At 39.2% G+C, this 23408-nt stretch overlaps 4 protein-coding genes across 6 annotated transcripts; 3 read left to right on the top strand and 1 right to left on the bottom strand.

Annotated features, from left to right (window-relative positions):
• Positions 1 to 168: 168 nt before the first annotated feature.
• chmp2a (charged multivesicular body protein 2A) lies at positions 169 to 5737 on the top strand. The gene is made up of 6 exons (XM_085361044.1): positions 169 to 309; positions 3058 to 3225; positions 3308 to 3487; positions 3591 to 3721; positions 4753 to 4814; positions 4895 to 5737. Exons 2-6 carry the CDS (start codon positions 3058 to 3060, stop codon positions 5014 to 5016), a joined length of 663 nt encoding a protein of 220 aa, XP_085217170.1. The 5' UTR covers positions 169 to 309; the 3' UTR covers positions 5017 to 5737.
• Positions 5738 to 8314: 2577 nt separating this feature from the next.
• On the bottom strand, positions 8315 to 13998 carry msl1b (MSL complex subunit 1b). 2 transcript variants are annotated; one of them, XM_085361601.1, is made up of 9 exons: positions 13858 to 13998; positions 12665 to 13336; positions 12363 to 12559; positions 11683 to 12038; positions 11514 to 11578; positions 11345 to 11412; positions 10738 to 10862; positions 10579 to 10651; positions 8315 to 9195 (listed from the first exon to the last, which is right to left on the bottom strand). In XM_085361601.1, exons 2-9 carry the CDS (start codon positions 13259 to 13261, stop codon positions 9105 to 9107), a joined length of 1572 nt encoding a protein of 523 aa, XP_085217727.1. In that variant the 5' UTR covers positions 13262 to 13336; positions 13858 to 13998; the 3' UTR covers positions 8315 to 9104. The 2 variants fall into 2 exon arrangements, with proteins under 2 accessions (XP_085217727.1, XP_085217728.1); XM_085361602.1 differs by having other exon boundaries at positions 11725 to 12038.
• A 1676-nt stretch (positions 13999 to 15674) lies between these two features.
• On the top strand, positions 15675 to 18013 carry gip (gastric inhibitory polypeptide). Its single transcript, XM_085361605.1, has 3 exons — positions 15675 to 15748; positions 17707 to 17838; positions 17923 to 18013. The coding sequence occupies exons 1-3, from the start codon at positions 15675 to 15677 to the stop codon at positions 18011 to 18013; spliced, it is 297 nt and encodes a 98-aa protein (XP_085217731.1).
• Positions 18014 to 19273: 1260 nt separating this feature from the next.
• snf8 (SNF8 subunit of ESCRT-II) lies at positions 19274 to 23152 on the top strand. Of its 2 annotated transcripts, XM_085361603.1 has the most exons (9): positions 19274 to 19380; positions 19542 to 19613; positions 20015 to 20065; positions 20570 to 20708; positions 21068 to 21172; positions 21638 to 21710; positions 21855 to 21996; positions 22404 to 22478; positions 22680 to 23152. In XM_085361603.1, the coding sequence occupies exons 2-9, from the start codon at positions 19563 to 19565 to the stop codon at positions 22815 to 22817; spliced, it is 774 nt and encodes a 257-aa protein (XP_085217729.1). In that variant the 5' UTR covers positions 19274 to 19380; positions 19542 to 19562; the 3' UTR covers positions 22818 to 23152. The 2 variants fall into 2 exon arrangements, with proteins under 2 accessions (XP_085217729.1, XP_085217730.1); XM_085361604.1 differs by having other exon boundaries at positions 19274 to 19613.
• Positions 23153 to 23408: the final 256 nt, after the last annotated feature.

The following is a 23408-nucleotide window of genomic DNA, read 5'->3' as shown; positions in this document are numbered from 1 at the left end:
AAATAACAATAGCTTGTAGCTATCTTTTTAGCTAGCTTTACTGTATAAGAGTTCTCTAGCTTTTATTTTGAAATGTATGTCTGTCTTTCTCGGTGTCGACTGTAGGCACGTGACAAATGTGACGCCATGGTAAAACTGACGTCTGCCTGGGTGTGCGCGATGGCGTAATTTCCGGGAAGTAAAAGTCTAGCGACACGGAAGCGTAGGAAAGAAAACAAATAACCGTTTAAATTTGTTTCGAGCAGAAGTCTTAGCTGACGCCTCTTCGCGCCGTGTTCGCCGTCTGGACCCCCGTCTCCACCGCACACGGTGAGATTTAACCGCCGGCCTCACGCTGTGGTGGGGTTACCTGTTGGTTTTTGTTGCCCTGCCAGAGGGGGAGAACAACCGAGCTAAACAAGGCTGGATTTAGACTTCAGGCCTTTGGTCACATAACTGACTGCTGAGTAACCGTCCAGTAAACAGGGGCTCGTGACAGCCTGAGACGGCCTTAGTTTATATGTGTAGAAAATGTCGCTGTAAATTTGTTTAGAGTGGGGGTTTTATTTGTACGGAAGGCAGAGAAGTTCAAATACAAACCCCCCTCCTCGTATTCTCACATCCACCAAATGACCAAATGTCAGGCATTTATTTATCAATTTATTGACACAGTAATGATGAAAAGCGATTTTAATAATTAATAATGTGTTTGTAAGCCAATGGAGTGAGCTCAGGTTTGAGTTAGGATTATGATGTCTGATATTTCAGGCTTAAAATAACCATTAATGTCCACTGTTATCGGTGTAAGTTTTAGTATTTTTAATTTTAATTATTTATATATTTACTTGGGGGTGGGGTGGGGGGGACTGGTGATCAGAATACACACCACAATATAAACACAGGAGTTTTTGAAGGGAGCTGATTCATAGTCATGTGGTCATCTCAGGTCTCAGGAAATGTGGAACAAAGCCTCACCAGGCTCACCGAGACTAAAACTGCAGACTGCATTGTCCATATTTTCATGTAATTGGTGTGAATGCTTGAAAAGCATTCACAGTATTGTTCTTCTAATCTTTATTCTATTTTATTTATTATTCTGTATTCCGTACGTTTTTTGTAATCTATCTCCTTCAAAACCGTTCAACTTAGAAAAACCATTCAAACACCGTTAGATTCCTATTCTTTTGGACATGACTGCTTCTATTTTTCTCATTTTTAACATTTATATTTTTTATTTTATTCAACTTTATTTAACAAAAATTTATAATGTATTTCAATGGGGAGACCCTTCAAATTCTCATTCAAATTCCTCCTCTTTAAACTGTATCTACTTCCACATACATTGACATAGAGCCACCATTCAAACTTTAAAACGAAGACAAGACATTCAACTATTGAACTTGTATTTATCTTTTCAATATCTATTATACTTTTTCTTCAGTTCCAGTTTAAGTTTCATGATGTTTTTTCACCCGTTTCAGAGTTTATAATGGGTGTGTATGGGACGGAATGTTGGGGCTAGAGTGAGGCAGCTCAACTGCTAGAGTGAGAGGAGCAAAAAAAATTAATCTTAAAATCTTTTTTAAAACTGCTGCTGTGTCCACAGCGTTTGCTCTACAGGTATGATTTTACCCTCAAAACGTAGCCATCGCTGTCCTCTTTCATCCAATGTGTTTACTATTGTACTAGGTGTTATGGTTCTTTCGTAAATGTCACCAATGCACAGCTTCCTCCCTCCAACTCTTCCATAGACTCTAATGTTAAAATGGCTCAGAAGGTTCGTTTGAAAATCAGAAGAGCATGGTGTCTTTCCACTGTCACCACGTCCATATAATAAACTCCACAGGCATGAAAACTGAGAATTCAGTAGACTAGAAGCTGCTGTCGCTCACGGTGAAAGAATTTCGTCAATACGACCTATACTTTTCATTTGGGAACGATTTGTTTCGCCCTGACTTTTCTGTTCATTTTAAGGAGCAAAAGTGAGGCGCATGTCTGTGTACGTGTGTATGGAGCCATTGGGTGCAGTCACTATAGCAACCAGGCTCACACCTGCCTGCTTAACGAGCTCTGCCTGCCACTGTACCAAGATTCATCTTAAACACTTCTCTTTCAACTGCTGCTGTGTCCACAGTGTTACAGCCATCATTTTACCCTCAAAATGTCGCCATTATTGTTCTCTTTCCAACACAGTGTCTTTCAAAGCTCAGACATTTAAACTTTTTAAACTGTGTGGATCAAAGTGGAGGGATCACATTTTCTTCATTCAGTGATTCAAAGAATATGAACTTTTAATATTCATTCAGATGTTTTCTGACTCTAAATGTTCTTTTCTCATTTCTTAGGGTTTTCTAATTTACATTTAAAACATTTTCAGCTTTTTTCCAACTTCTGCTTCTGTGTAACCTTCAGCTTTTAGCAGTTCAGCACCTTTGTTTTCAGGTTAAATTTGGTTGGTTTTTTTCTGTTTTTTTTTTAAATTTCATTCAATATTTTTAACTCAAAATTCAGCAATTAATTCATTTCAGTGCATACATTCAGATTCAAGCATTCACACTGCAGTTTCTTCAGAAAATGCACTTTCTAGTTTCAGTCTGCGTTTATCAAAATTTCAGTTACTTTTATTTTTCTCCATTCTAATTTTAAATTTTTATTAATCTTTTGTTTTTGTTACCTGTTTTTGTTATCTTGACCCACATGGATTTATTATAACTCCATGTGTGACAGAGAAGCTCATCAGAGAAGAAGGGAAATCCTTGACATTTTTTGTTTTGTGGAAGACTGTTACCTGTTGACCAACTGATTGATTAATCGAATAATGAACCAGATAAAAACGATTTAAAGGCACTGGCGTATTCGATAACCTATAGATAGATAGATAGATAGATAGATAGATAGATAGATTAATCTCACTTTATAACTGAAGGTAGAGGGTACTTTCAATGGTTCCTGTTGTTTCTTACTCAATCACCACATCATATGGCTACTGATCCCAGAGGACTGCAGGAATATAAAAAAAGGAGCCATAACTGATATTTGTTTGATCAAATTTGATCCTCTGCTTATATCCACATCCAGATGGATTTCCTGTTTGGAAGGAGGAAGACTCCGGAGGAGATGCTGAGGCAGAATCAGCGGGCACTCAACCGAGCCATGCGAGAACTGGACCGGGAGCGAATGAAGCTGGAGCAGCAGGAGAAGAAGATTATCGCTGACATCAAGAAAATGGCCAAACAGGGGCAAATGGTGAGGCCGTGGGGCTTGTGAGCAGAGTTTCGTTTGTACCGGAAGAATGTTCACAGTGATTTTATCGTTTCGGTCTTTGCAGGACGCCGTCAAGATCATGGCCAAAGATTTAGTGCGCACTAGGCGCTACGTTAAGAAGTTCATCATGATGAAAGCCAACATTCAGGCGGTCAGCCTGAAGATACAGACACTGAAGTCCAACAACAGTATGGCGCAGGCGATGAAAGGCGTCACCAAAGCCATGGCCACCATGAACAGACAGGTCCGATAACCAGCAAACATTCTGTGATCCAGCTTTTAAAAAATAGTAATGCACCGTGCTCAACGTGCTGACAGACTCTCATTTATTCATCCCATCCCCACAGCTGAAACTGCCTCAGATCCAAAAGATCATGATGGAGTTTGAGCGACAGAGTGAAATCATGGACATGAAGGAAGAGATGATGAACGACGCCATCGACGACGCCATGGGAGACGAGGATGATGAGGAGGAGAGGTGAGGGATTCTCAGAGCATCGGAACATGACCAGACCAAAGTACTGAGCTGTTCAGTCTCTTAATCTTGGATCTCAGGTGTTTTCAGTCTCAATGCTACAGGTGTATAAATCAATCACCCAGGCCTGTGATTTATTTTTTACAAATATTTGTGAAACAAAGAGCTCAATGATTTCCAGCGTGGTACTGTAATAGGATGCCAGCATGGCACCAAGTCATGTGTTTAGGAACCAGAGAAACTCAACTAAAAAATGAAGCTACAGAGCGGGTCTAGAAGTTGCCAACGTTCTGCTGAGTTCATAACTGTAGAGCTCCAAACTTCCTCTAGCATTAACATCAGCACATAAACTGTGGACGTGGAGCTTCCTGACAATGGATTTCCAAGGCCAGGAAGCTCCTGTAGTTGTGATCTTTCTTAAATTTTTAAAACATTAAAAACAAAACTAATAAAATATGAGAAAGGTGTAATATTGGACAACTATCGTTTGGAATAAACAGTTTAAAAGAAGGGTGCTGGTATATCAACAGCACTATAGTACAGCATTTAAATCAAAGTATAAGATAAATTATGTGGAAGTAGAACCTTTGCATCTTTTAATTTCATCATATTTCCCATCATCTTTCGCAGCTGTGTAAAAATGAAGCTACAATAAGCAATTTAGCTGCTAATTTACATCCGTAGTGCCCGCCCCGACAGGTAGCATGAAACGAAGCTGACAGATATACAACAGAACACACTTACGGACAAAAGACAAATATGAGCTAAAAGTGATCACAGATCTGGTGTGTTTGAGATCTAGAACACTCTTTTATTCTATTACTTTTTTTTTTTTTTTAAGTTTTTTTTTTTTTTTATTTTATTGACAGTAGTGAGATACCCTCTCTGGTGGCCCTGCTGTCCTTTGATTTGATTAGATGATTTATTAAACAGTCTTCTTTAAAATCATTTAAAGAAGAAGTTTATCTGGCACCCAATATCAATACGACTGGCAGACTTCTGATTTACTCTCCATGTCTGTGCTTCCTACACAGCGACGCCATTGTGTCCCAAGTGCTGGATGAGCTGGGTCTGAACCTGTCCGATGAACTGTCAAGTAAGAAAAAAAAAAACCCTTTTACGTTTTTTTCTTTGACTCTCTGGATATTTTCTTTTAACGCCCCGTGTTTATTTCAGGCTTGCCGAGCACTGGCGGAAGCCTGTCGGTGGCAGGAGCGAAGAAGGCGGAGCCTCAGGCGACCCTGGCCGACGCAGACGCAGACCTGGAGGAGCGTCTGAATAACCTTCGGAGAGATTGAGCGCTGTGGCGAAGCCTTTAATACAAACATACTCGAATCTCTGTGTCTAGATTCTATTGGAAGTAGAGCCAGCGGTACGCTGGTTTGTTGCAGCAGAACTGGGGTGTATGACAAAGGTGTATGGCTTTCTGTTTGAGGTGTTTTCTCATTATGTGTAATATGTATTTTATCCAAAAAAAAAGAAGCAAAAGGGTCATTATCCTTCATAGGTTTGGCAAATTGTTGCCTCATTTACGACTTTGCCAAATGACACAAGCTGACTTTATGTCACAGTCTGTAAATACTAACTCCTCCAGGCATGACGTTTTCACACATTAAATTAACACTAATTATAAAACTGTTTAAGGAAATCCAAACGAAAGCTGGTAATATCACAAAAAATGACATTTTATATGGGTGACGTGAAGTTTTTCTTTTTTTTTTTTTGTACATGAGGCTGTTTTGGTGTTTGTATCACCATAATCATAATAATAATAATACACTTGTAGCCTTTTTTGTTTAGTAGATGGAATCTGCGGTTTGTCAGGGTTTACCTGAAGATGCTGTGCAGGAAGTTGAAATATCTGCATCTTTTGCAGCTGCATTCACAGATTTTACAGATTATATTTGGAAAGAAAGGTGAGGTCAGCTGACTTGGCACTCTTAAGATTTATTTCACCAAAATGTTAATAAAGAGTCAGTGGTGTTTATTTTTGACAAACTGTCCTGTTTTTTTTTTTTCTCTATTCAATAAACATTTTTTCCAGATTTAAATAACTGGCTGTGTGATCAGAGTGTTATTTTTAGCAGATTCTACCTGAACATCTCAGACAAAATTCCAGGGGAAAGATAAACTTCTTAATGTGAATTAAATCACAGCTGTTATTCATTTATTTCAATTATTCAGTTTTCTGAAAAACTGCTTGAGATAGGTTTTCAATATCTGCTACTAAGGTTCTATGAACATGTGTAGTTAGTTTAGAGAACTGAGAAGAAGTCTGAAGTCTTGAGTCACGCATCATTTCTTTATATTTTCCTCAGCCATAAAAGGCTGATGGGGTATGTGCGTCACCCCACTGGGACACATTAATTTGTGAAGGCGATAACTCGAGAAGGAAGTCACTTAGGATTTTCAAATTGATACCACAGGTGCATCTACTACAAATCTTGGACAAGTTCGAATCTCACTGAGCTTGATGGCAAGGACAGAAAAAGCTTTCTGAAAATTACGTGAATGTGATAACTTGAGAACAAGGCAATGTAGGATTTTGAAACTGATACTATAAGTGTGTCTGCTGTGACATTGAGAGGCAGCACTGGTGGTTGCCAGTATTTTTTAAGGTGTTCTTCAGCACCAGTTCTCCAGGCCTTTCTCGATGTCTTTTAAAGTTTTTCTTTGGACATTGGCTGCTTTTTCACTCATTTCCCATCCAGTCCTTGTACCTGATCAATTGCAGAGGAATGTTTCTTCCTATGTTCACCCACTTAACACTGACCTATGAACCATGCAAGCATAAAAAAAGTCTCCTGATTCAGTGTTTACACAAAACACACAACAAAGAACCGGTTTTAAGTTGTATATTTAGGTACTTTGTTACTAGCAGTCATAAGATCAAAGACTTTGGTCCCATTTCTTTAGCTGAATCTACAAAGTACCAGAAACAACAGTTTGAGTGATATAAAATTTTATACCAACAAGGTGATTCCCAAAGAGCTACCAGCTGAAAACCTGGCATATCTGGGCATGGTGTGCAGCGTGTCTGTAAGAACAATGAGGAAAGTGGACAAGCGGTGCACAAAAGATGAAGTGGAAGGCCTAAAAATATCTGGCAGATAAAGGGAAAAGTCCACCTGATGCCAGACCTGAGAAATGACTCTGACCCTTCAGTTGATCCATCTACTCCAAGGGAGAAAAGGCAGATTACACAAGAACTGGGCTCAAAATCAGCAGCTCGTCTTACAGAGCGATTTTAAATATCTGAAGTTTTAGTCCAGACTGAGGTACAACTGTGAGTCTACAGTCATCTCTGAAACATGGTGGAGGCTCTGTGGTGGTTTGGGGATGAATTTCAGACAGTGGCGTTATAGATCTTGTGAAAATTGATGGAATTTAAAAAAGTACGGTCATTTTTTGATCCATGCAATATCATCTAGAACAGCTTCATTTGTAAGCATGACAATCATCCCAAACACACTGCTGGTGCAGTAAAAGGACCAGCCAGGGGTGGGATGATCATGAGAACGAACAGCCCAAAACTACATGGGAGGAGCTTGTTAATGACCTGTTAACACCTGGAAATTTTCAGTTATACTTCCTCTCTACTCCAGTCATCAGGATCACAGGCACAGATAAAGGAGATGAGGCTGAAGTTGTACACAGTTAAATCTAAACAGTTTTTGTGCTATGTATGGAAAAATAGCTTTATGTATTTTTCATAAACAACCTCCTAGTGTACATTTGTACCCACTTCATCCCTATCAAATAACCACATCCACATATGATAGACATATTCATTTTATTCCAAAAAAAGTTTTACTTTCAAAACTGTCAATTTGTCAACTTACAATCATAGAACGATATTGATGTACTCAACACTTCCAACATTAAATAATAAAAAAATAACAGCAATGTTTTATGTACATTTGTTTCTGAAAGCTATGTACAGAAAAACAACAGGAAAAAACAAAAAACAAAAACTGACTTTGTATTTCCAGAATGTGCCGCATATGCAGGTGCACACTGAGCAGCTGAAAAAAATTGAAGCTGCAGAAAGCTGTTGCATCAAATGTAGAAGAGGCTGAGAGAACACAGCGAAGAGGAAAACCTGCAGAAACCAAACACTGCGACTGTGACTGAGATGAACTCGCAGAGGGAGAGATTAACTGGCAGCGTGTTAAAGAGCGCGCACAGACTACAGCTAGAAAGCTTCATTTTCTAAAACGGCTCCCGTGAATGTCAGGAGTCTGATGCGTACACCTAAATCGTATATTTACTGGACACAAGCTTTTTTTTTTTTTTTTATTGGAAACAAAAGAGAAAAATCAAGATCAAAAATCAAACTTTGTTATTATCAGATCGGCCGAACTGAGCGGCCAAAGGTCATGCTTTCAAGACAGTATTTTTGTAGCCCAATGAGCAGAGATTATTCTCCATTTTGGGGCAAAGCCATGCTAATACCTTTTTATTTTTTATCATTTGGAAACAGCTAAAGAGAGTCCATGCATCTCACATAAAAAAAGGAACTAACAGAAACAAAACCAAAAAAAAAAAAAAAACCAAAACAACAACAACAAAAAAAGGGGACAGGTTACTGAATTCGACGCCAAGTTTACCACCCGAATAATTTCCTGTACCTTTGTTCTCAAACCCAATCATCTGATTGTTTACATTTTTCACCTTACACTGGATTGGCTCGATTATTTTATATATATATGCATATATATGAAATCATGCTGGCTCAAAACTCCCAATAATCACACCTAACATCGATAAAATCTTAATGCAGTCGTGTGCAATCGATATAGGCAATACACAGCACGACATTGATGCGGGGAGAACAGGCGCGGTGACACGACCCAAGCGAAAAGGATGCAGCTGCATTGCTCGAAGCTCTATTTTCAGTCAAAGTGGCTTTAAATCGTTCCCTCTACACGTATGCACAAAGATTAGAGCTCCTCAGCTTGTCCCTTAATACTACCGACCCCATATAACACGACAGAAACACCACATCTGTTTGATTAAGTCTACGGGTCTTTTTTACGTCTGTGGTGCAGATCCACCAAAAAAGTATCAGGACATGCATGTAACTCTTGGTAAATGTGTAATTATGAACAGCTGCTGACTTGAGGGCTGTAATCTTCTGGCATGGAGGGCTCAGCCTCTCTTTTAAGAGACCGAAAACATCAAGGACACCCTGCCCTGCAGATATCGTCCATCCTTTACCAAAACTCAGGAGAGCAAAAGCAACAGTGACAGTTAAACAAAGCGACTAGTGATGCGACTCCCTGCCACACCAGCAAATTTTTTTGTTTTGTTTTTTTTAATCTGGGTGTGGAGCATCATCATAATCATCTTCTTCTCCCACCACTGCTGCTGTTTTTTAAGGGCTTCACTTCCTGCAGGTCCGGTGAGGCGTGTGTTTCTTGGGAACCTCAATGCGGCACCGGCTGCGGTCATCCAGCCAAGGCAGCTCAAAGTTCCTGGAGAGAAAACAACGGACAGTCGACCCTCAGTTCAAGAGTAAAGACGAGTGAAAATAACTGGAATGCTCCTGCTGCTTTTTCTCATTTTATATCATATATATGCTACACACACAGAGTTACAATGACAGATGCTGATATTAAAAACAGCTTCAGGTTCTTATAAAAGCATCAGCGTATACCAAAACTTCAAACCTTTTGTTTACGAAGGCCAGACAATATAGTGGTAAAACTACAATATTTATTAGAGACTAAATGTTGAAAAGATGAGATATGTGAGTGAATTGCACATAAAACAGATGCTTAATGGCCTTATCAACATACCATCACTGAATAAGAATATTAAACCCTCTGGTGTCTGTTCATTTTTCACTGGAGTGGGGTGAGTGGTGTCCTTTAGCAGCTTTATTAAAATATAATTTATTTATTTAAAGTTTGTTTGTTTTGTTTATAATAATTATTTAACTCCTGGCTCAAAGGGAGCTTGTTTCAAACTGATGGGCTGCACCAAAGCACCGTATAAGATAAGGATATGTAACTGTTAATCATCAAAGCTACTGTGATAGTCCAAGGACAAAAAAAAAAAATGGACTGCATTAGGTTCCATTTAAATCATTTTATCCCAGCTTTAAATGAATACAAGCCTGCAATAAATTACAGAAGAAATACAGCAGGGGAAGAGGTGGACTGTGAAAATGGCCTTCACTTCATTTGATGTTTTGTCTTAAATGAAACTCAGACTACACAAAGATTTTAGCTATGATGTTTGTTCAGTTAGAGGCAAATTTCTGTTACCATGTGAGCCAAACAGGCAGGTTGAACAGCAGGTGAGTGGGGCTGCTGTGCTCACTCAACCATATTAAGGATATATGGCCCTACTGACACAGAAGCAAAGTAGTGCCTGAGCTTTAACCTCACAGAGAGCACTTGTACATATGCTGAGCTTATTATTGGAAGCTTTGGCCATATATAAAGATAATCCACCAATATTATTAACAATTTGGGGCGGTCGTGGCTCAAGAGTTGGGAGGTCGCCTTGTAATCGGAAGGTTGCCGGTTCGAGCCCCGGCTTGGACAGTCTCGGTCGTTGTGTCCTTGGGCAAGACACTTCACCCGTTGCCTACTGGTGGTGGTCAGAGGGCCCGGTGGCGCCAGTGTCCGGCAGCCTCGCCTCTGTCAGTGCGCCCCAGGGTGGCTGTGGCTACAATGTAGCTTGCCATCACCAGTGTGTGAATGTGTGCGTGAATGGGTGGATGACTGGATATGTAAAGCGCTTTGGGGTCCTTAGGGACTAGTAAAGCGCTATATAAATACAGGCCATTTACCATTTACCATTTGTATATTAATGAAGGAAAAGCCCAAAACAAAAAACTTTTAACTTACTGTTGTGAGAGTTTAGGCAGAGGCCGACCAAATGCAACCACAGGCAAGAAGGGAGTGATCACTATACTTTCAACTGGAAGAGAATTAAGAATTAAAATTAAGAATGAAAATCTCCTGGTTTGATTTAAGAATTACACTGCTCTAATACTGAAGATGTACCATCTTCGGTGTCGGGATAGAAGGACGACAACTCCGGCTCGGTCTCCTGGACAACTTTCTTCCTGTTCATGCGCTGCTGCAGACGCTGGAACATGCGCTGCTCTCTGATTCGCTGGATATCCCATCTAGAAACACGCAGGATTCGTTTACATGACAGGAAAAGTAAAGAGTGAGAGACAGGTGGTAGTGGGGCTGCTCAATTATGGCAAAAAATAAATAAATACATAAAAAAAAAAAAAATCACTATTTTGGTATGCAGATTGACATTATTTAATTTATATAAGCATTAAAAGCTCAACATCGCTGATAATATCACACCTTCAGCTTTCATTCATTAAAATGGGGTGGGGGATACTTTGGCATTCTTCAACAATGAGAGCAGAACAGACCTTGATGTTTATTCATACTCTGGTCTTTAATATTTAAATCCAGGGCTCAGTTTAGACCAAGTCTCCGAAAATTCTCATCAAAACTATTTAATAATCAAAATTTAGATAAAATTTATCCAATACAGGTTGTTGCAGTTTACTCCAGCACCCATACCGCTCAACACTCAAGAAATGCATTTGTTAAAATGTTAAACCAAGTTTAAGTCAGCGACCGGTACCTTTTCCTCCTCTTCTCATCCAACTCGAGCTTTGAGTGACGTTTCAAAAACACGCCGTCGTCTAGCGGCTTGAGGGGAAACAGAAGTGAATTGTGAGTTAAAAATTCATTTGGATCTGATGTGAGTTCATTTTAGGAGGTACAAGTTTCTTTTCAGATGCGTCTCTCACCTCAGGGGGATTAAAGGAGGAGTCTTCATTCAGCGGCTCTATTATATTTTCCCTCCAAGATGGGACTAGGAGGTGAACAGAAGCAGGGAGAAGAGTTTATTCATAGATATTTTGTTCAGGACACTTTGAAGGATAAAGTGATTGAAGGTGGGATATAGGTTAGGCTTACAAACAATCAGCATATCATGTACTACATGAGGAGTCCACTCACTGGCCACCTCTTCCTCCTTTTTCGGGGAAGTCTCACGCAGGGGGGACAGAGGAGGTTGGTTCCAGCAACACAGATACATCTCTGTCGTTGACATGAAGGGGAGATCCTCCATCTGGCAGCTCAGTTCAGCCTCCTCTTTGCAAAGGAGCAAACCGTCCCTTTCTGCCCTCGTGGGAACAGTCTTCTCTGGGGTTTCCTTGCTGCGTAGCTCTCTCTGATTAGGAGAGCCAGGCTCAATTTCGGGCTTCTGCGGGCTCAACTTGGCACTTTTACCTCGAGATTTTTGCCCTTTTGTATCACCAAAGCAAGATTTCCTAAAAATGAAAGACATAAAATGGAAATTGGCCTTTGGAAATGCAAGTGGTCTACATACAGTGCAGGCAACAAGTCTGCGGCATCTTATCTAACAGTATCAATTCCCCATTATTTCTGGATATTTAGGAAATAAATAATGGCAGTTTCCCTTTGGAGGACGGTTAAAATCTTTTTGGTCTTTCGTATGCAGAAAAATGTCACCTCATTTTCCTTTAATAACGTGGACAAAGTCTGAATAGACCAAATTATACAGAACATTTTTTCACTTTATTATGTGGAACAGGAACAAACACTTGTGCTGCCTCTGCTGGCGTTTATTGTACCTTTTATGACCTTTGCCACCCCGACTGAAGATGAGTGGCGTGGCTGGGTCAGGCTGTGGACTCTCGAGCTCCAGATCCCACATGTCCTCTTTGTCAGGGGTCCATGGCTCCAAGGGCTGGAAAAGGCGCTTATCACGGGGTGGGTCCTTCCTTGTGAGCTGAAGGCGGCGCTCCATTCGCTCAATACGTGCAAGCAGCTGCAAAAGAAGGAAGACATGAGTGTGGAAAAAAGCAACATTTCTGGGATAAAGAAGGAAAAAGTGACAGAAAACACATTAAGACGGGCCAAGACTTTAACGTACCGTCTCTTTGTCTGCTTTGAGCTCATCTATCTCCTTGTCCTTGGACTGGAGCTGTTGTTGCTGTTGTTCAATGAGGTCCAGCTGGAGGAGGAGAATCTGACGGAGGCAGTTGGCCTGTGTGTGAGGGTTGGCAGGGGTCTTCCTGATGTTCCTCCACTTACCCTCAGATGAGAGTTCGATGGATGCGGTGCCAAGCACTCCAGGTACAACCCCTTTCGCACTTTCATCAGCACCGGCATCCTTTGAGTTATTGTTCACAGCCATCTGAGGGTTTTCCATATTGTCAACAGAGAGGGGTTTACCTTTCACTGGGGTTCCCTCACCCCCCATTGGTCTGACAGGGGACAGTACCCCCACAGGTTTAGTGTCTCCTTGAACTACCTCTGCAACAGTGGCAGCGAGGGCAACCTTGCTTGTCATGTAATTCTGGTCTAAATCCTTTGATTTGATTGGGATCTCGCCCCTCTGCACGTCTTGAACATCTATAACAAAGTCGCAGGACTCCCTCTTGAGGCTCACGGGGCTAACGGTGACGACCCCGGCATCAGCGTGCTGCCTGAATCGCGTGTTTGGATACAGCGTGGACCTCAGAGTCATGGCGAACACAACGACGACTTTTCATCCTGAGATTCAACCAGCAGCAACTTCACATGTGAACTCGAAGCTACTGTCCTGCAAAAACAAAGGACAAATTCATCCGTCTGGCTCCTCCTGTGTGTTTATTTCATAGAGTACACAGTCTTTGCGCTTGGGGTAAAAAACATACACGGGCTTGTAACGGTTGGACAAATCAAAGAGGACTACACGGTTAAACTGTATGATTTGGGGGCACATTTTACAAAAAAAAAATGCTCGCCGGGTTTGAAAACTGAAGCTAAGCTATACTAGCACAGCAGTGCAAACACAGACACGCTGATTTGGTAACAAACTCGGGCGTTTGATGGGAATTTGACCCATTAATAATGCACCTGGGTCGACATTTCAGTGTGGAGGCTTCAAACAAGGACTCGGGAGTGGCTGTGTAGGACACTGGCATCAGCCATCTCCTCCATTTTGGTTCTCGCGGAATCACGAAAAAACAATAACAGCTAGCTAGGTGGCTAACGCTAACCGGTTAGTTAAACGGACAAACCGCGCGCCCGCAGAGGGCCGGCTGTAACGTACGCATTGTGATATTCATAATTCACACGTACCTGCTTTTTACCAACACGCTTTTATACGTTTTCAGCTTACATCGACTATTATTCAAGTCCACCTGCAACTGTCTTCACGTTCCCTCCTCAAGACTTGTTTTAAAGCGCTGACTACTGCGCATGCGTAATTTGTTGGATGGCCATTTCTTATGTTTTGGAGGTTTCCATCGGAAGGGCACCAGTAGGGGGCGCGAGAAAGCACAACGACGCTTTATACATGCATTAAACCAACATTAGATAATGAAATGGCGACATTTCGAGACCATTGTTAAACATTTTTCAAGTAAGTCGTTATAGACGCCGAGTATGTATTATTTGGAAGTGCATTTAGTCAAAGAGTAACTACTCCCTTTAGAGCTGCCTGAAAAGTCCCCCTGGATATTTAAAAAATGCAACCGAGTGAAGCAACCGGAAACAACGACTGAAGGGGCGTGTTCTAGTGTTACGTTGTTGTCACGTAAGAGGTCACCTCCGTGGTTGGACGTCAATTTTTCAACTTTGAGCTGATAGAAACACTATGGACTTACATGAGAACTGTCTTTTGTTAAAAACTATAAATAAATAATTCATTTTAAATGTAAATTACAAAATAAATATAGATTACAGTTGAACACCATTTTAACCATTGTTTCTAACAGACAAAGGCTATTACTTCGAGGTTCAAATATGTAAAATACATAAGAAATTCCTGTCAGCAGATAGGCTGCTTTTTGCAAACGGACATCATACAGAGCAAAGAGTAGAAAAAATGTCTAAAACAGAGCTTTCAGAGTACTCTGAAGCCGGAGTTTTTGACCCACATGATTACCTACACAATTCAGCTTTTACACCACTCTGCATTAGTTATTATTAATCTCTGGCTCTCTTCCACAGCATTTCTTTGTCCTGTCTTCCTCCTCTCACCCCTAACTGGTCGCACTAGTTGGCTGCCCCTTTCCTGAGCCTTGTTCTGCTGGAGGTTTCTTCCTGTTAAAGAGGAGTTTTTCCTTCCCACTGCTGCCAAAGCGCTTGCTCACAGGAAATTGTCTGATTTTTGTGTTTTTTTTTCCTGTTTTCTCTGTATTATTGTAGCATCTGTACCTTACAATATAAAGTGCCTCGAGGCAACTGTTCTTGTGATTTGGCATTATAGAAACAAAATTTAAATGAAACTGAATTAACTATCTTAATATTTGAAAGCATCCACCCTATATATGATAGTAATGGGTCTTCTTTAAGCTATAATTTCAGTGTCACTGTGTGAGGGTTGCAATAGCTGAGGCTAAGGTGTTTTGTGAGAGGAGCAGTAGGTGTCATTACTTTGGAGAAAGTGTCATAGAGCAGAGGTTTCTCATTTTACGATAAGCATCAGTCAAACATCTTCACCGTATTTTCAACATGCTTTAATTTTCACATTGCCACTTTTTCATTAGTTTAATGGCCCACGCATTTTCCCATTTAAAGTTTATTACTTCCCTCTTTATCAGTAGTAACATGTGTGTGTATGTGTTTCATTAATGACTTAATGTGTTGGAACTAAACTGTTTTTGTAGCTTTGGCTCATATTATCTCAGTGAAAACTATATAAAAGCCCATTTTCTGAAAGCAACACATCGTAGTAAGCAGTCTACAAATTTCTCTGGAAATTTTTCCCCTCTGCCTGCTTTAAAGACGTTTTATTCAAAGGTGAGAAAATATACTTGAATGGATTTCATGTAACTGCTCACACACTTGGTTTGAGCTGCAGAATATGCTCACCTTTCCTCCAGGTTGCTTAAAGTTGTTGAACTAAGTGTGGACCTTTCTCCAACAATCTCTGTTTTTGCTTTCAGGTCATCATGAAGGCTTTGTTGTTCAAACTTCTGATCATCTGCCTGCTGGGAGCCCTGCATGTAAAACCAGAAGAGATGGCGTAAGTCTCATTGTATGCTTTACATGCTTGTTTCCCCTGAATATACTGAGTGATAATTGGATTTAACGGCAATATTTATAAGACAAGGTGGCTCAAAATTCCAATGATTTTAAAACTTTTTTACTTGCATTTACTTTATATATTTAATTTTAGAGAATTTTATAACATTGAATGCTTATAAATTAAACTTTGGAGTGAACTGTAGACTGTGTACAGTCTACTGTTTTGCTGTATTTGAACCTCACTGTTCTATAGGACAGTGAGGTTCAGATACAGCAAAACTCATATTTAGCTTGACTTAAAATGTAAAAGTTGGGATTAATAAAAGCAAAAAAGATATGATTATAAAATTGTAAAAATATTCATATATGTTTGTGTTTGCAGAGGAAAATAAATGTAAAGGCTTATAGTGGGGGATTATTTATCACAATATAGTGCATGGCAGGTCACAGCTGTGAAGACAAATCTTAAATGTTAGAAAATATTCTGAAAAAAACATCTTAAATTGGAATTTATACTTTTAATTGACTTGTGGGTTAAACATTTTAATGTATACAGTCTGAACGTGACAGTATGGGGTAGAAATGGGTTACTGTGGGGGGTACTTCAATCACAAAAGATTGGAAACCTTGCCTCAGTGCAGCAGGAAGTCCTTTTATCTGCATAATGAGCTTGAATTTAATATAATTATTTAAATGGCTTCCAAACTTTTCTCCGTGTGCTTAGCTGACTATTTTTCCCCCAGTATGTCAACACAATTTATAATAGCGTGACTCCTTAAATACATAATAATAAGTACTTTATACCACATTTTATTATATCTTTGATAATTCAGTTAAAATCAGTTCAGATTTATTTATATAGTGCGAAATCACACGAACAGTTTCCTCAAGGTGCTTTGAATTGTAAGGTAAAAACCTCACAATAATACAAGAAAAATGGAGAAAACCTAACAATCATATGACAAGGAAGCTATCAGGGTCCATATTCTGCTGCTATAATACAGTACACTGTAATAATGTGGCTGATGTGGACAAGTTAAATGGCTAATTGGTTAAAACTACAATTTTTATGATTAGTTGAGCTGCTTATTAATCAAATCTACAAAAAGGAAAATCCTCTGCTTCTTGGATGTGAGGATTTGACTCTTGGTCAGATAGAATTACACGTCTGGAAATCTTTTCATCATTTTCTTTAATTTTAGCAATCAAAAGGTTGAACAAATAACCCAAAAAATATAACAATAACAAAAGTCACCTTGAGAGGCCAAATAGTGTGAGACAAAGATCCTGCAATATTAGAGAAAAAGCAGGCGATCCCCTGTGAGCAGAGCTTGGTGACAGCGGGGAAGAAGAATGTGTATCCCAAACTGGGGAAATTCACTTGTTTGAGCAGCAGAAGGATCAGGAAGTGAATTGCAGATATATTAGAAAAATAAATATGTTTCTACTAAGCACAAATGGTTGTATGTATATATATATATATATATATATATATATATATATATAGGGAAGAGCTCTGTTTGGATTATAAGTAGAGGTGGGCAGATCGATCCAAATATCGATCATACCAGTGCTAGTACTGGTATTGGACTGATACTAGCACGAGAGGATCGACACTGTCGCGTCTATTTTATTTATAGCCTACAGCACAGTTAAACAACAGAAGTTGACCCAAAGGGATTTAGAGACAGGCAGATTTACAGGTCTCTAAAAACAAAAACAGCTTCAAAGTACATGACAAGCTGAAAGGTGTTACTGGTATCAGCAACACTGACTATGTATTTACTCGCTATCGGTTCGATACCAAAATTTCCAGTATCACAAAGCACTAATAATAAGATACTATTAAGTCTTTAAGATATGACAGGATCTGACCACTATTGAGTGTGAGGAGAGGGAATAAGAGGGTCAAAGAAATAATCTGATTTTTATATTTGTGTCTTTGTTGCCTCTCAGTGAAGACGAGCAGAACCCGAGGAAGAGGTACGCTGAGTCTACCATCGCCAGCGAATTCAGCAAAATCATGGATTCAATGGTGCAGAAAAACTTTATCAAGTTCTTGCTCAGCCAAAGGCAGAAGGAAACCAAGTGAGTCAGTGAATGAAGCACCAGATTAAAAGCAGAACAAAAGAACAGATTTATTTGATTGAAAGGTATTTTCTGTTCTCTCAGGCCTGCTGATGCTGGGAAGGATTTAGAGGAACATCAGTACAACGACTTGCTGAAGCTCAGCCTGCAGGAGAAGCAGGGGAGAAACATTTAGGTGTGCTTAAACTTATTCACGTGCAGAGGCACTACCTGTATTCTTTTCAAATGATGATGTGGCACAGACAATTTGAATATCTGGTTAGAAATAAGCATAATTCTATAATAAACATAACAAGGCTCAATGTCCCAGAGCCTCGTGTCTTCATGAGGACACAGGGCTCTGGGACATTTGAAGCAGCGTTTTCTCTCTATTTTGTGATAGACCAATGAATTAATTAAAAATAAAATCCAAAATCAATTTACTTTGCTGTGTTTAATATAAATAATCTGTCACACTGTTCTCAGGTTGTGAGGATCCAGAAGGATGCAGTGGCACTGTGGAGACCTCATCTCAACTCTTCTTCATCTTTAACTCTGTGATGGACAATCTGTAGGTCTACTAGTGTAAAACTGTGAATATTTGTCCCGTGCAAAAGCTCTATTTGTGTAATGCAGTCTTCACATAAATGAATAAAATTATTATCTAAAAATCACTGAATCACTGAATTGTACTTCTCAGAGTCTTTGAACCTGAAATGCTGGAGATACTATAACTATAACCATAACTATAACACCTATATAACAACTATAACTGTTTCAACTCCGTTTCAAAATAATTGTAGTCCTAAATCAATCAACGCACTACTAATATCACGCTGTAACTCTTTACACTGCAAAACCTGTCACCTAACACCTGCTGATTGTTTTTTCCCCCCACGTTATTCAATAAATTTTATTTTTTCTGTTTTATTAAATGTCATATATTTTATTTTCTATGTTCATTAAAACATCATTAAAAATAAATATGTGTGTGTGAACTTGAAATAAAGCTGGTAATCTGTACGGTGTATTCTTTCTACATATCATTATATTGTATTGCTTTTAGAGTTTTACTTATTTAGGCTCCTTATTTTTTTATTATTATTATTTTGTTATTTAATTAAGCTTATTTTTAATTTTGTGTTTTATGTTGTTCAGATATATGTCTATATAGCTGCTTCTTTAATTTTTCTAATGCTATTTTTAAGGTTTTGTCTGCTGTAACAGCCAGAAATTCTTAATTTATAAGAATTTCTAATAAATAAAGTTAATTCTTCAAACATATAATATAAAGGGATCTCATGATGCAAAAAAGCAATTATTATTTGCTGATGAGGATAATTTTGATAATATATTCATAATAACTTTAAACGGATTAACGGCAACAAGCTGCTATATCCTCCCCAACACCAGGGGGCAGTGTTCAGTACACTGTTCAGCTGTTTACTTCCTTGTAAACAAAATGGAAGCAGTTGCAATCATTTAGCGTGAAACATCCCAGAAAAAACCCAGAAAACTTCACTTTTCAGCCGTTAAAATCGACAGGAGTTACAGATCGGTGATGTAAGAGCTAAATTTGTTCTTTGAGGTGAAATCAGGAAGAATTTATGAGCGACAATGCGTTAAATTAGGATTCGTTTAGCTTAGGTTAAGATTTTTACCTTAAATTGTGCAGAGGAGTCATTTTTGTGCCATAGTTTCGAGTTTTAACCTTCCTCTTACAGTTTGGGACAAACATCACCAAAATGCGGAGAGGTGTCGGCGCCGGGGCGATCGCCAAAAAGAAGCTGGCTGAGGTAACGCTGTAACTCAAAGCGGTGATTCAAGAGGAGTTATTGCCTCACATTAGCCATATGTGTATTATCTTTATTCCAGCTGGCAGGAGGTATTTAAAAGCCAACGTGAGCCGCAGATATTTTTTATTGCCGTGGTTTAATTTTAGCAGAATACATCTGCAAAAGCCATTTACTGCTGCTTCATCATTTAGTAATGATGATACCAGGAATTAGTTTGTAATATGCAGGTTAATGTGGGCAAAAGTATCATAAATATCTCTAAATAATGTCAGCCTTTATTTAAATGCACTTGGTAAGCAGTTAACCCGTATTTACACACATTAAAACCGCCTGCCAATGATGAGTGTAGAAACTGGAGCAACATTTTTCTTATCTCACTTGTACTTTTTTTGTTTGTTAAGGCCAAATACAAAGAAAGAGGAAATGTTCTGGCTGAGGATCAAATAGTGCAGGTGAGTTTCTGTGAGTTTTGTCTGCGAAGTGAAACCATTGTCCGTAAATTAAACCATGAATTGTGTGATTATTTGTTTTCACCCTTGTGTTAAATTTAGTATAATTATTTATCTTACTGGCTTACTGACACACTCCTTTAATGCAAATTGGTGGCCTCAAATAGCAATAAATGCACTTAATTTATTCTAGATTGTCGCCTTTTGCTTACTGATTAATCAAAACATATATAATAATAATACTAAATAGTTTCTATTCTTTCCATTGAAAAGTTTTGCTTTGTCTTTTTTAATTTAATATTTTTGTTTTGGAGTTTTTGTTTCATTAAAATCAGATGGTATTGTAATTGGTTCAGATTCTGTGACCTTGTGGTGAGCTATTTTTTAATGTTTCAAAAATAAAATATTTTGAATAGGAAATTTGCTATCAGTACCAATAAATTATGAAAATAAGTCCCAATTGAAGCCCCAGTTTTACAACTGAACATTTTTTCCCTTTTTTGCTAGATGTCCAAGCAGCTAGAAACTTTCAAGACCCACCTGGAAGAATTTGCCAGCAAACATAAACAAGAGATCCGCAAGAACCCACAGTTCAGGGTCCAGTTTCAGGAAATGTGTGCCACCATCGGTGTTGACCCGCTTGCATGTGAGAATGATTTGGGATATAATCAGCATATGTTTTGGCATATTAGTGGCATTAGAAATAAATAAATAAATAAATAAATAAATGGACTGGATGGGGATCCATTCAGAGAATATGGTCAGAACTTTAGAGATCAAAGTTGTAAATCTGAATGAAAAAAAAGTGAAGTTCACGATACAAAACTTGGAAAATTGTGTTCTTTTTCTACATAGACCCAAATTAATTCACTTTACAAGTTAAATTTGGAAAAAAAATCATGCTGTATGAGAGCAAAATTTTCAGGCTGTTTCAGGTCTGTTTTCTTCTGCTTATCCAAGTGACGTAACCTTTTCTGTGCTGTTTTTATTTTTTGTTTTCCACAGCTGGTAAAGGGTTTTGGTCTGAGATGCTCGGAGTTGGTGACTTCTACTATGAACTCGGTGTGCAGATCATTGAAGTGTGCCTTGCCCTGAAACATAGAAACGGAGGTTTGTATGCAGAGTAGCTGTGAATAGTCCCCCCAAAAAACGTTTTTCTCAGCCTCAGTAGAAAACATAAGGTCAAGGAAATATCTGAAAGAGAACTTTTAAGGACTGAGAGAATCAGACTGCACTTACACAAGACTCCTTAATTATGTTGGGCCTGCTTTCATAAAGGCTAGTTCAGTGTATCCTCTGCTAAATGCGGTAAATAAGAAACACAGAAGCACCTTTTCCTAGTATTTAGAGGATTCTTATTACAGCTGCAGATACTCCTGGGTCACTCAGTTAGGACCCTTCCTATTCAACAGTAACCTGCATCTTTATTTACCTGCAGCAGTCTGCTGGCATTAATATCTTAGACATCAGAGGTAACAGTGAATTGCAGAAAATCAAATCATGAACTGAATCCGGTAATTATAACCCAGCTCTGAAATCACTAAATAAAGTCCCAATGTGTGTGTTTTCTTTCAGGGCTGATTACTCTGGATGAGCTCCATCAGAGAGTACTGAAAGGACGCGGTAAATACGCTCAGGAGGTTAGCCAGTAAGTATAACCAACCGAACGTGTTGTATAGTATAGAAACATGTGCTACTGATCGACATAAAATGCCTTAAAGATGTTTATTTTTGGATTATTTAATGCCTGGACATCAACTTTAAATCACGTGGCTGAATATGTGCTTCCCAGGGATGACTTGGTCAGAGCCATAAAGAAACTGAAGGTGATGGGGAATGGGTTTGGGATGATTCCCGTTGGTGGTTCTTACTTGGTTCAGTCAGTCCCGGCTGAGCTCAACATGGACCACACTGTGGTTCTTCAGCTGGCCGAGGTAAGACGAAGCCAGAGTTCAGCATAAAGCAATCAGCAGCCTTGAAAAATAATCAAGTGCTTGTTTTTACACCATCCTAAGGACTTCTTGTACTTTATCCTCCATCCTGAGGCCTTTATTACATTTTGGTTGTGTAACTTTCATGCCATTACATAATTCTTTTGGACAAACTCTACTTTGTTGCATAGTCCCATTTTTTTATTTCCATGAAGGCAGTCCGCGAATGTGATGCAGTAAAATAAACTTCGAGCCTTTATTTTATTGCCACCATGTATTGAAGGATCACAGTAGGGAGAGGTAAAAGGACAATGTTGAGGATTTTGTGTCTGAGATAAGGGCTTTTATTCTGAAAGGTGAGATCCCAGCTGTTTCTGGTGCTCTAATGTCAGTCTTCTTTTTGTTTGCAGAAAAAGGGATACGTCACAGTGAGTGAGATCAAGGACAGTCTAAAATGGGAGAAGGAGCGAGCGTGTCACGTGCTGGTGAGTACACAGGTCACTTTAACTGTGTGAAAGCAGCCAGGATGGAGATTATATATCAAGGTCTGTGAGGAGCAGGGTACAGCCTGGCCATTGGCTGTTTCTTAATCATCCTTTAATCCTGCGCTACTTCAAACCGATCCGCTGTTTTCTTTTATTTGGGTTCTAAAATAACTGTTTCACTCTCCTTTGTCCTTTTCCCAGGATCACCTGCTGAAGGAAGGCCTGGCTTGGCTGGACTCTCAGGCAGCTGGAGAGGCACAGTACTGGCTGCCAGCGCTCTTCTCTGAGCTGACTTCCCGTGACGTCACACCGGAGGAGGCCAATCAGATGACACCTTAAGCTGTGGGAGGCCCCGGACCTGCAGCTTGAGGCTTGTTGGTAAACAAAATGTGCCCTGTGGGAGGAAGGTGGCTCATGTGACGGAGTTGGCTGAGGCTCTGGAGCTGGCGTGCAGCATGGACTCCCTCTGAGATCAGATTTTGGACATGTGGAGGGGAAACTTTCCAAAGAGTGCACTAATATTACCGCAGAGTCAGTGAAAGGGAGCTCCAGCCCACGGCAGAAGAATTCGGCTTATACTATCAAGGTTTTTGGGTGATTAGAAGAAAGTTCTTCCAAATGTATAAACGAGATAATTCTGTTTTGTTGCACATTTTTTATTATTCTGCAATAAAATGCACTTACATTTATTACTTGATATGACTTTTGACTCAAACTTGTTACATGTTCAAATCATCAGAAACCTGGTTAAATAAATGACTTTGTTATAACTGATCATAATTTCCTCTTACAGATAAGTGCAAAGACAAATGAATAACTCCGGATAATATATTTAATATTTCATCAAGTTTCGATATTAACCTAAAATGCTATATTCATCAACTTCAAGGATCATTTAATAAAATCACACATTTTTCTGATGGCTATATT

This window comes from Diplotaxodon limnothrissa, linkage group LG8, assembly GCF_057381915.1.
Source record: "Diplotaxodon limnothrissa isolate DT_005_m linkage group LG8, D_limnothrissa_male_GT1.1, whole genome shotgun sequence".
In the NCBI taxonomy this organism is placed as follows: domain Eukaryota; kingdom Metazoa; phylum Chordata; class Actinopteri; order Cichliformes; family Cichlidae; genus Diplotaxodon; species Diplotaxodon limnothrissa.
Note: the sequence above shows the minus strand (reverse complement) of the source record. Positions and strands in the feature narration are given on the sequence as shown.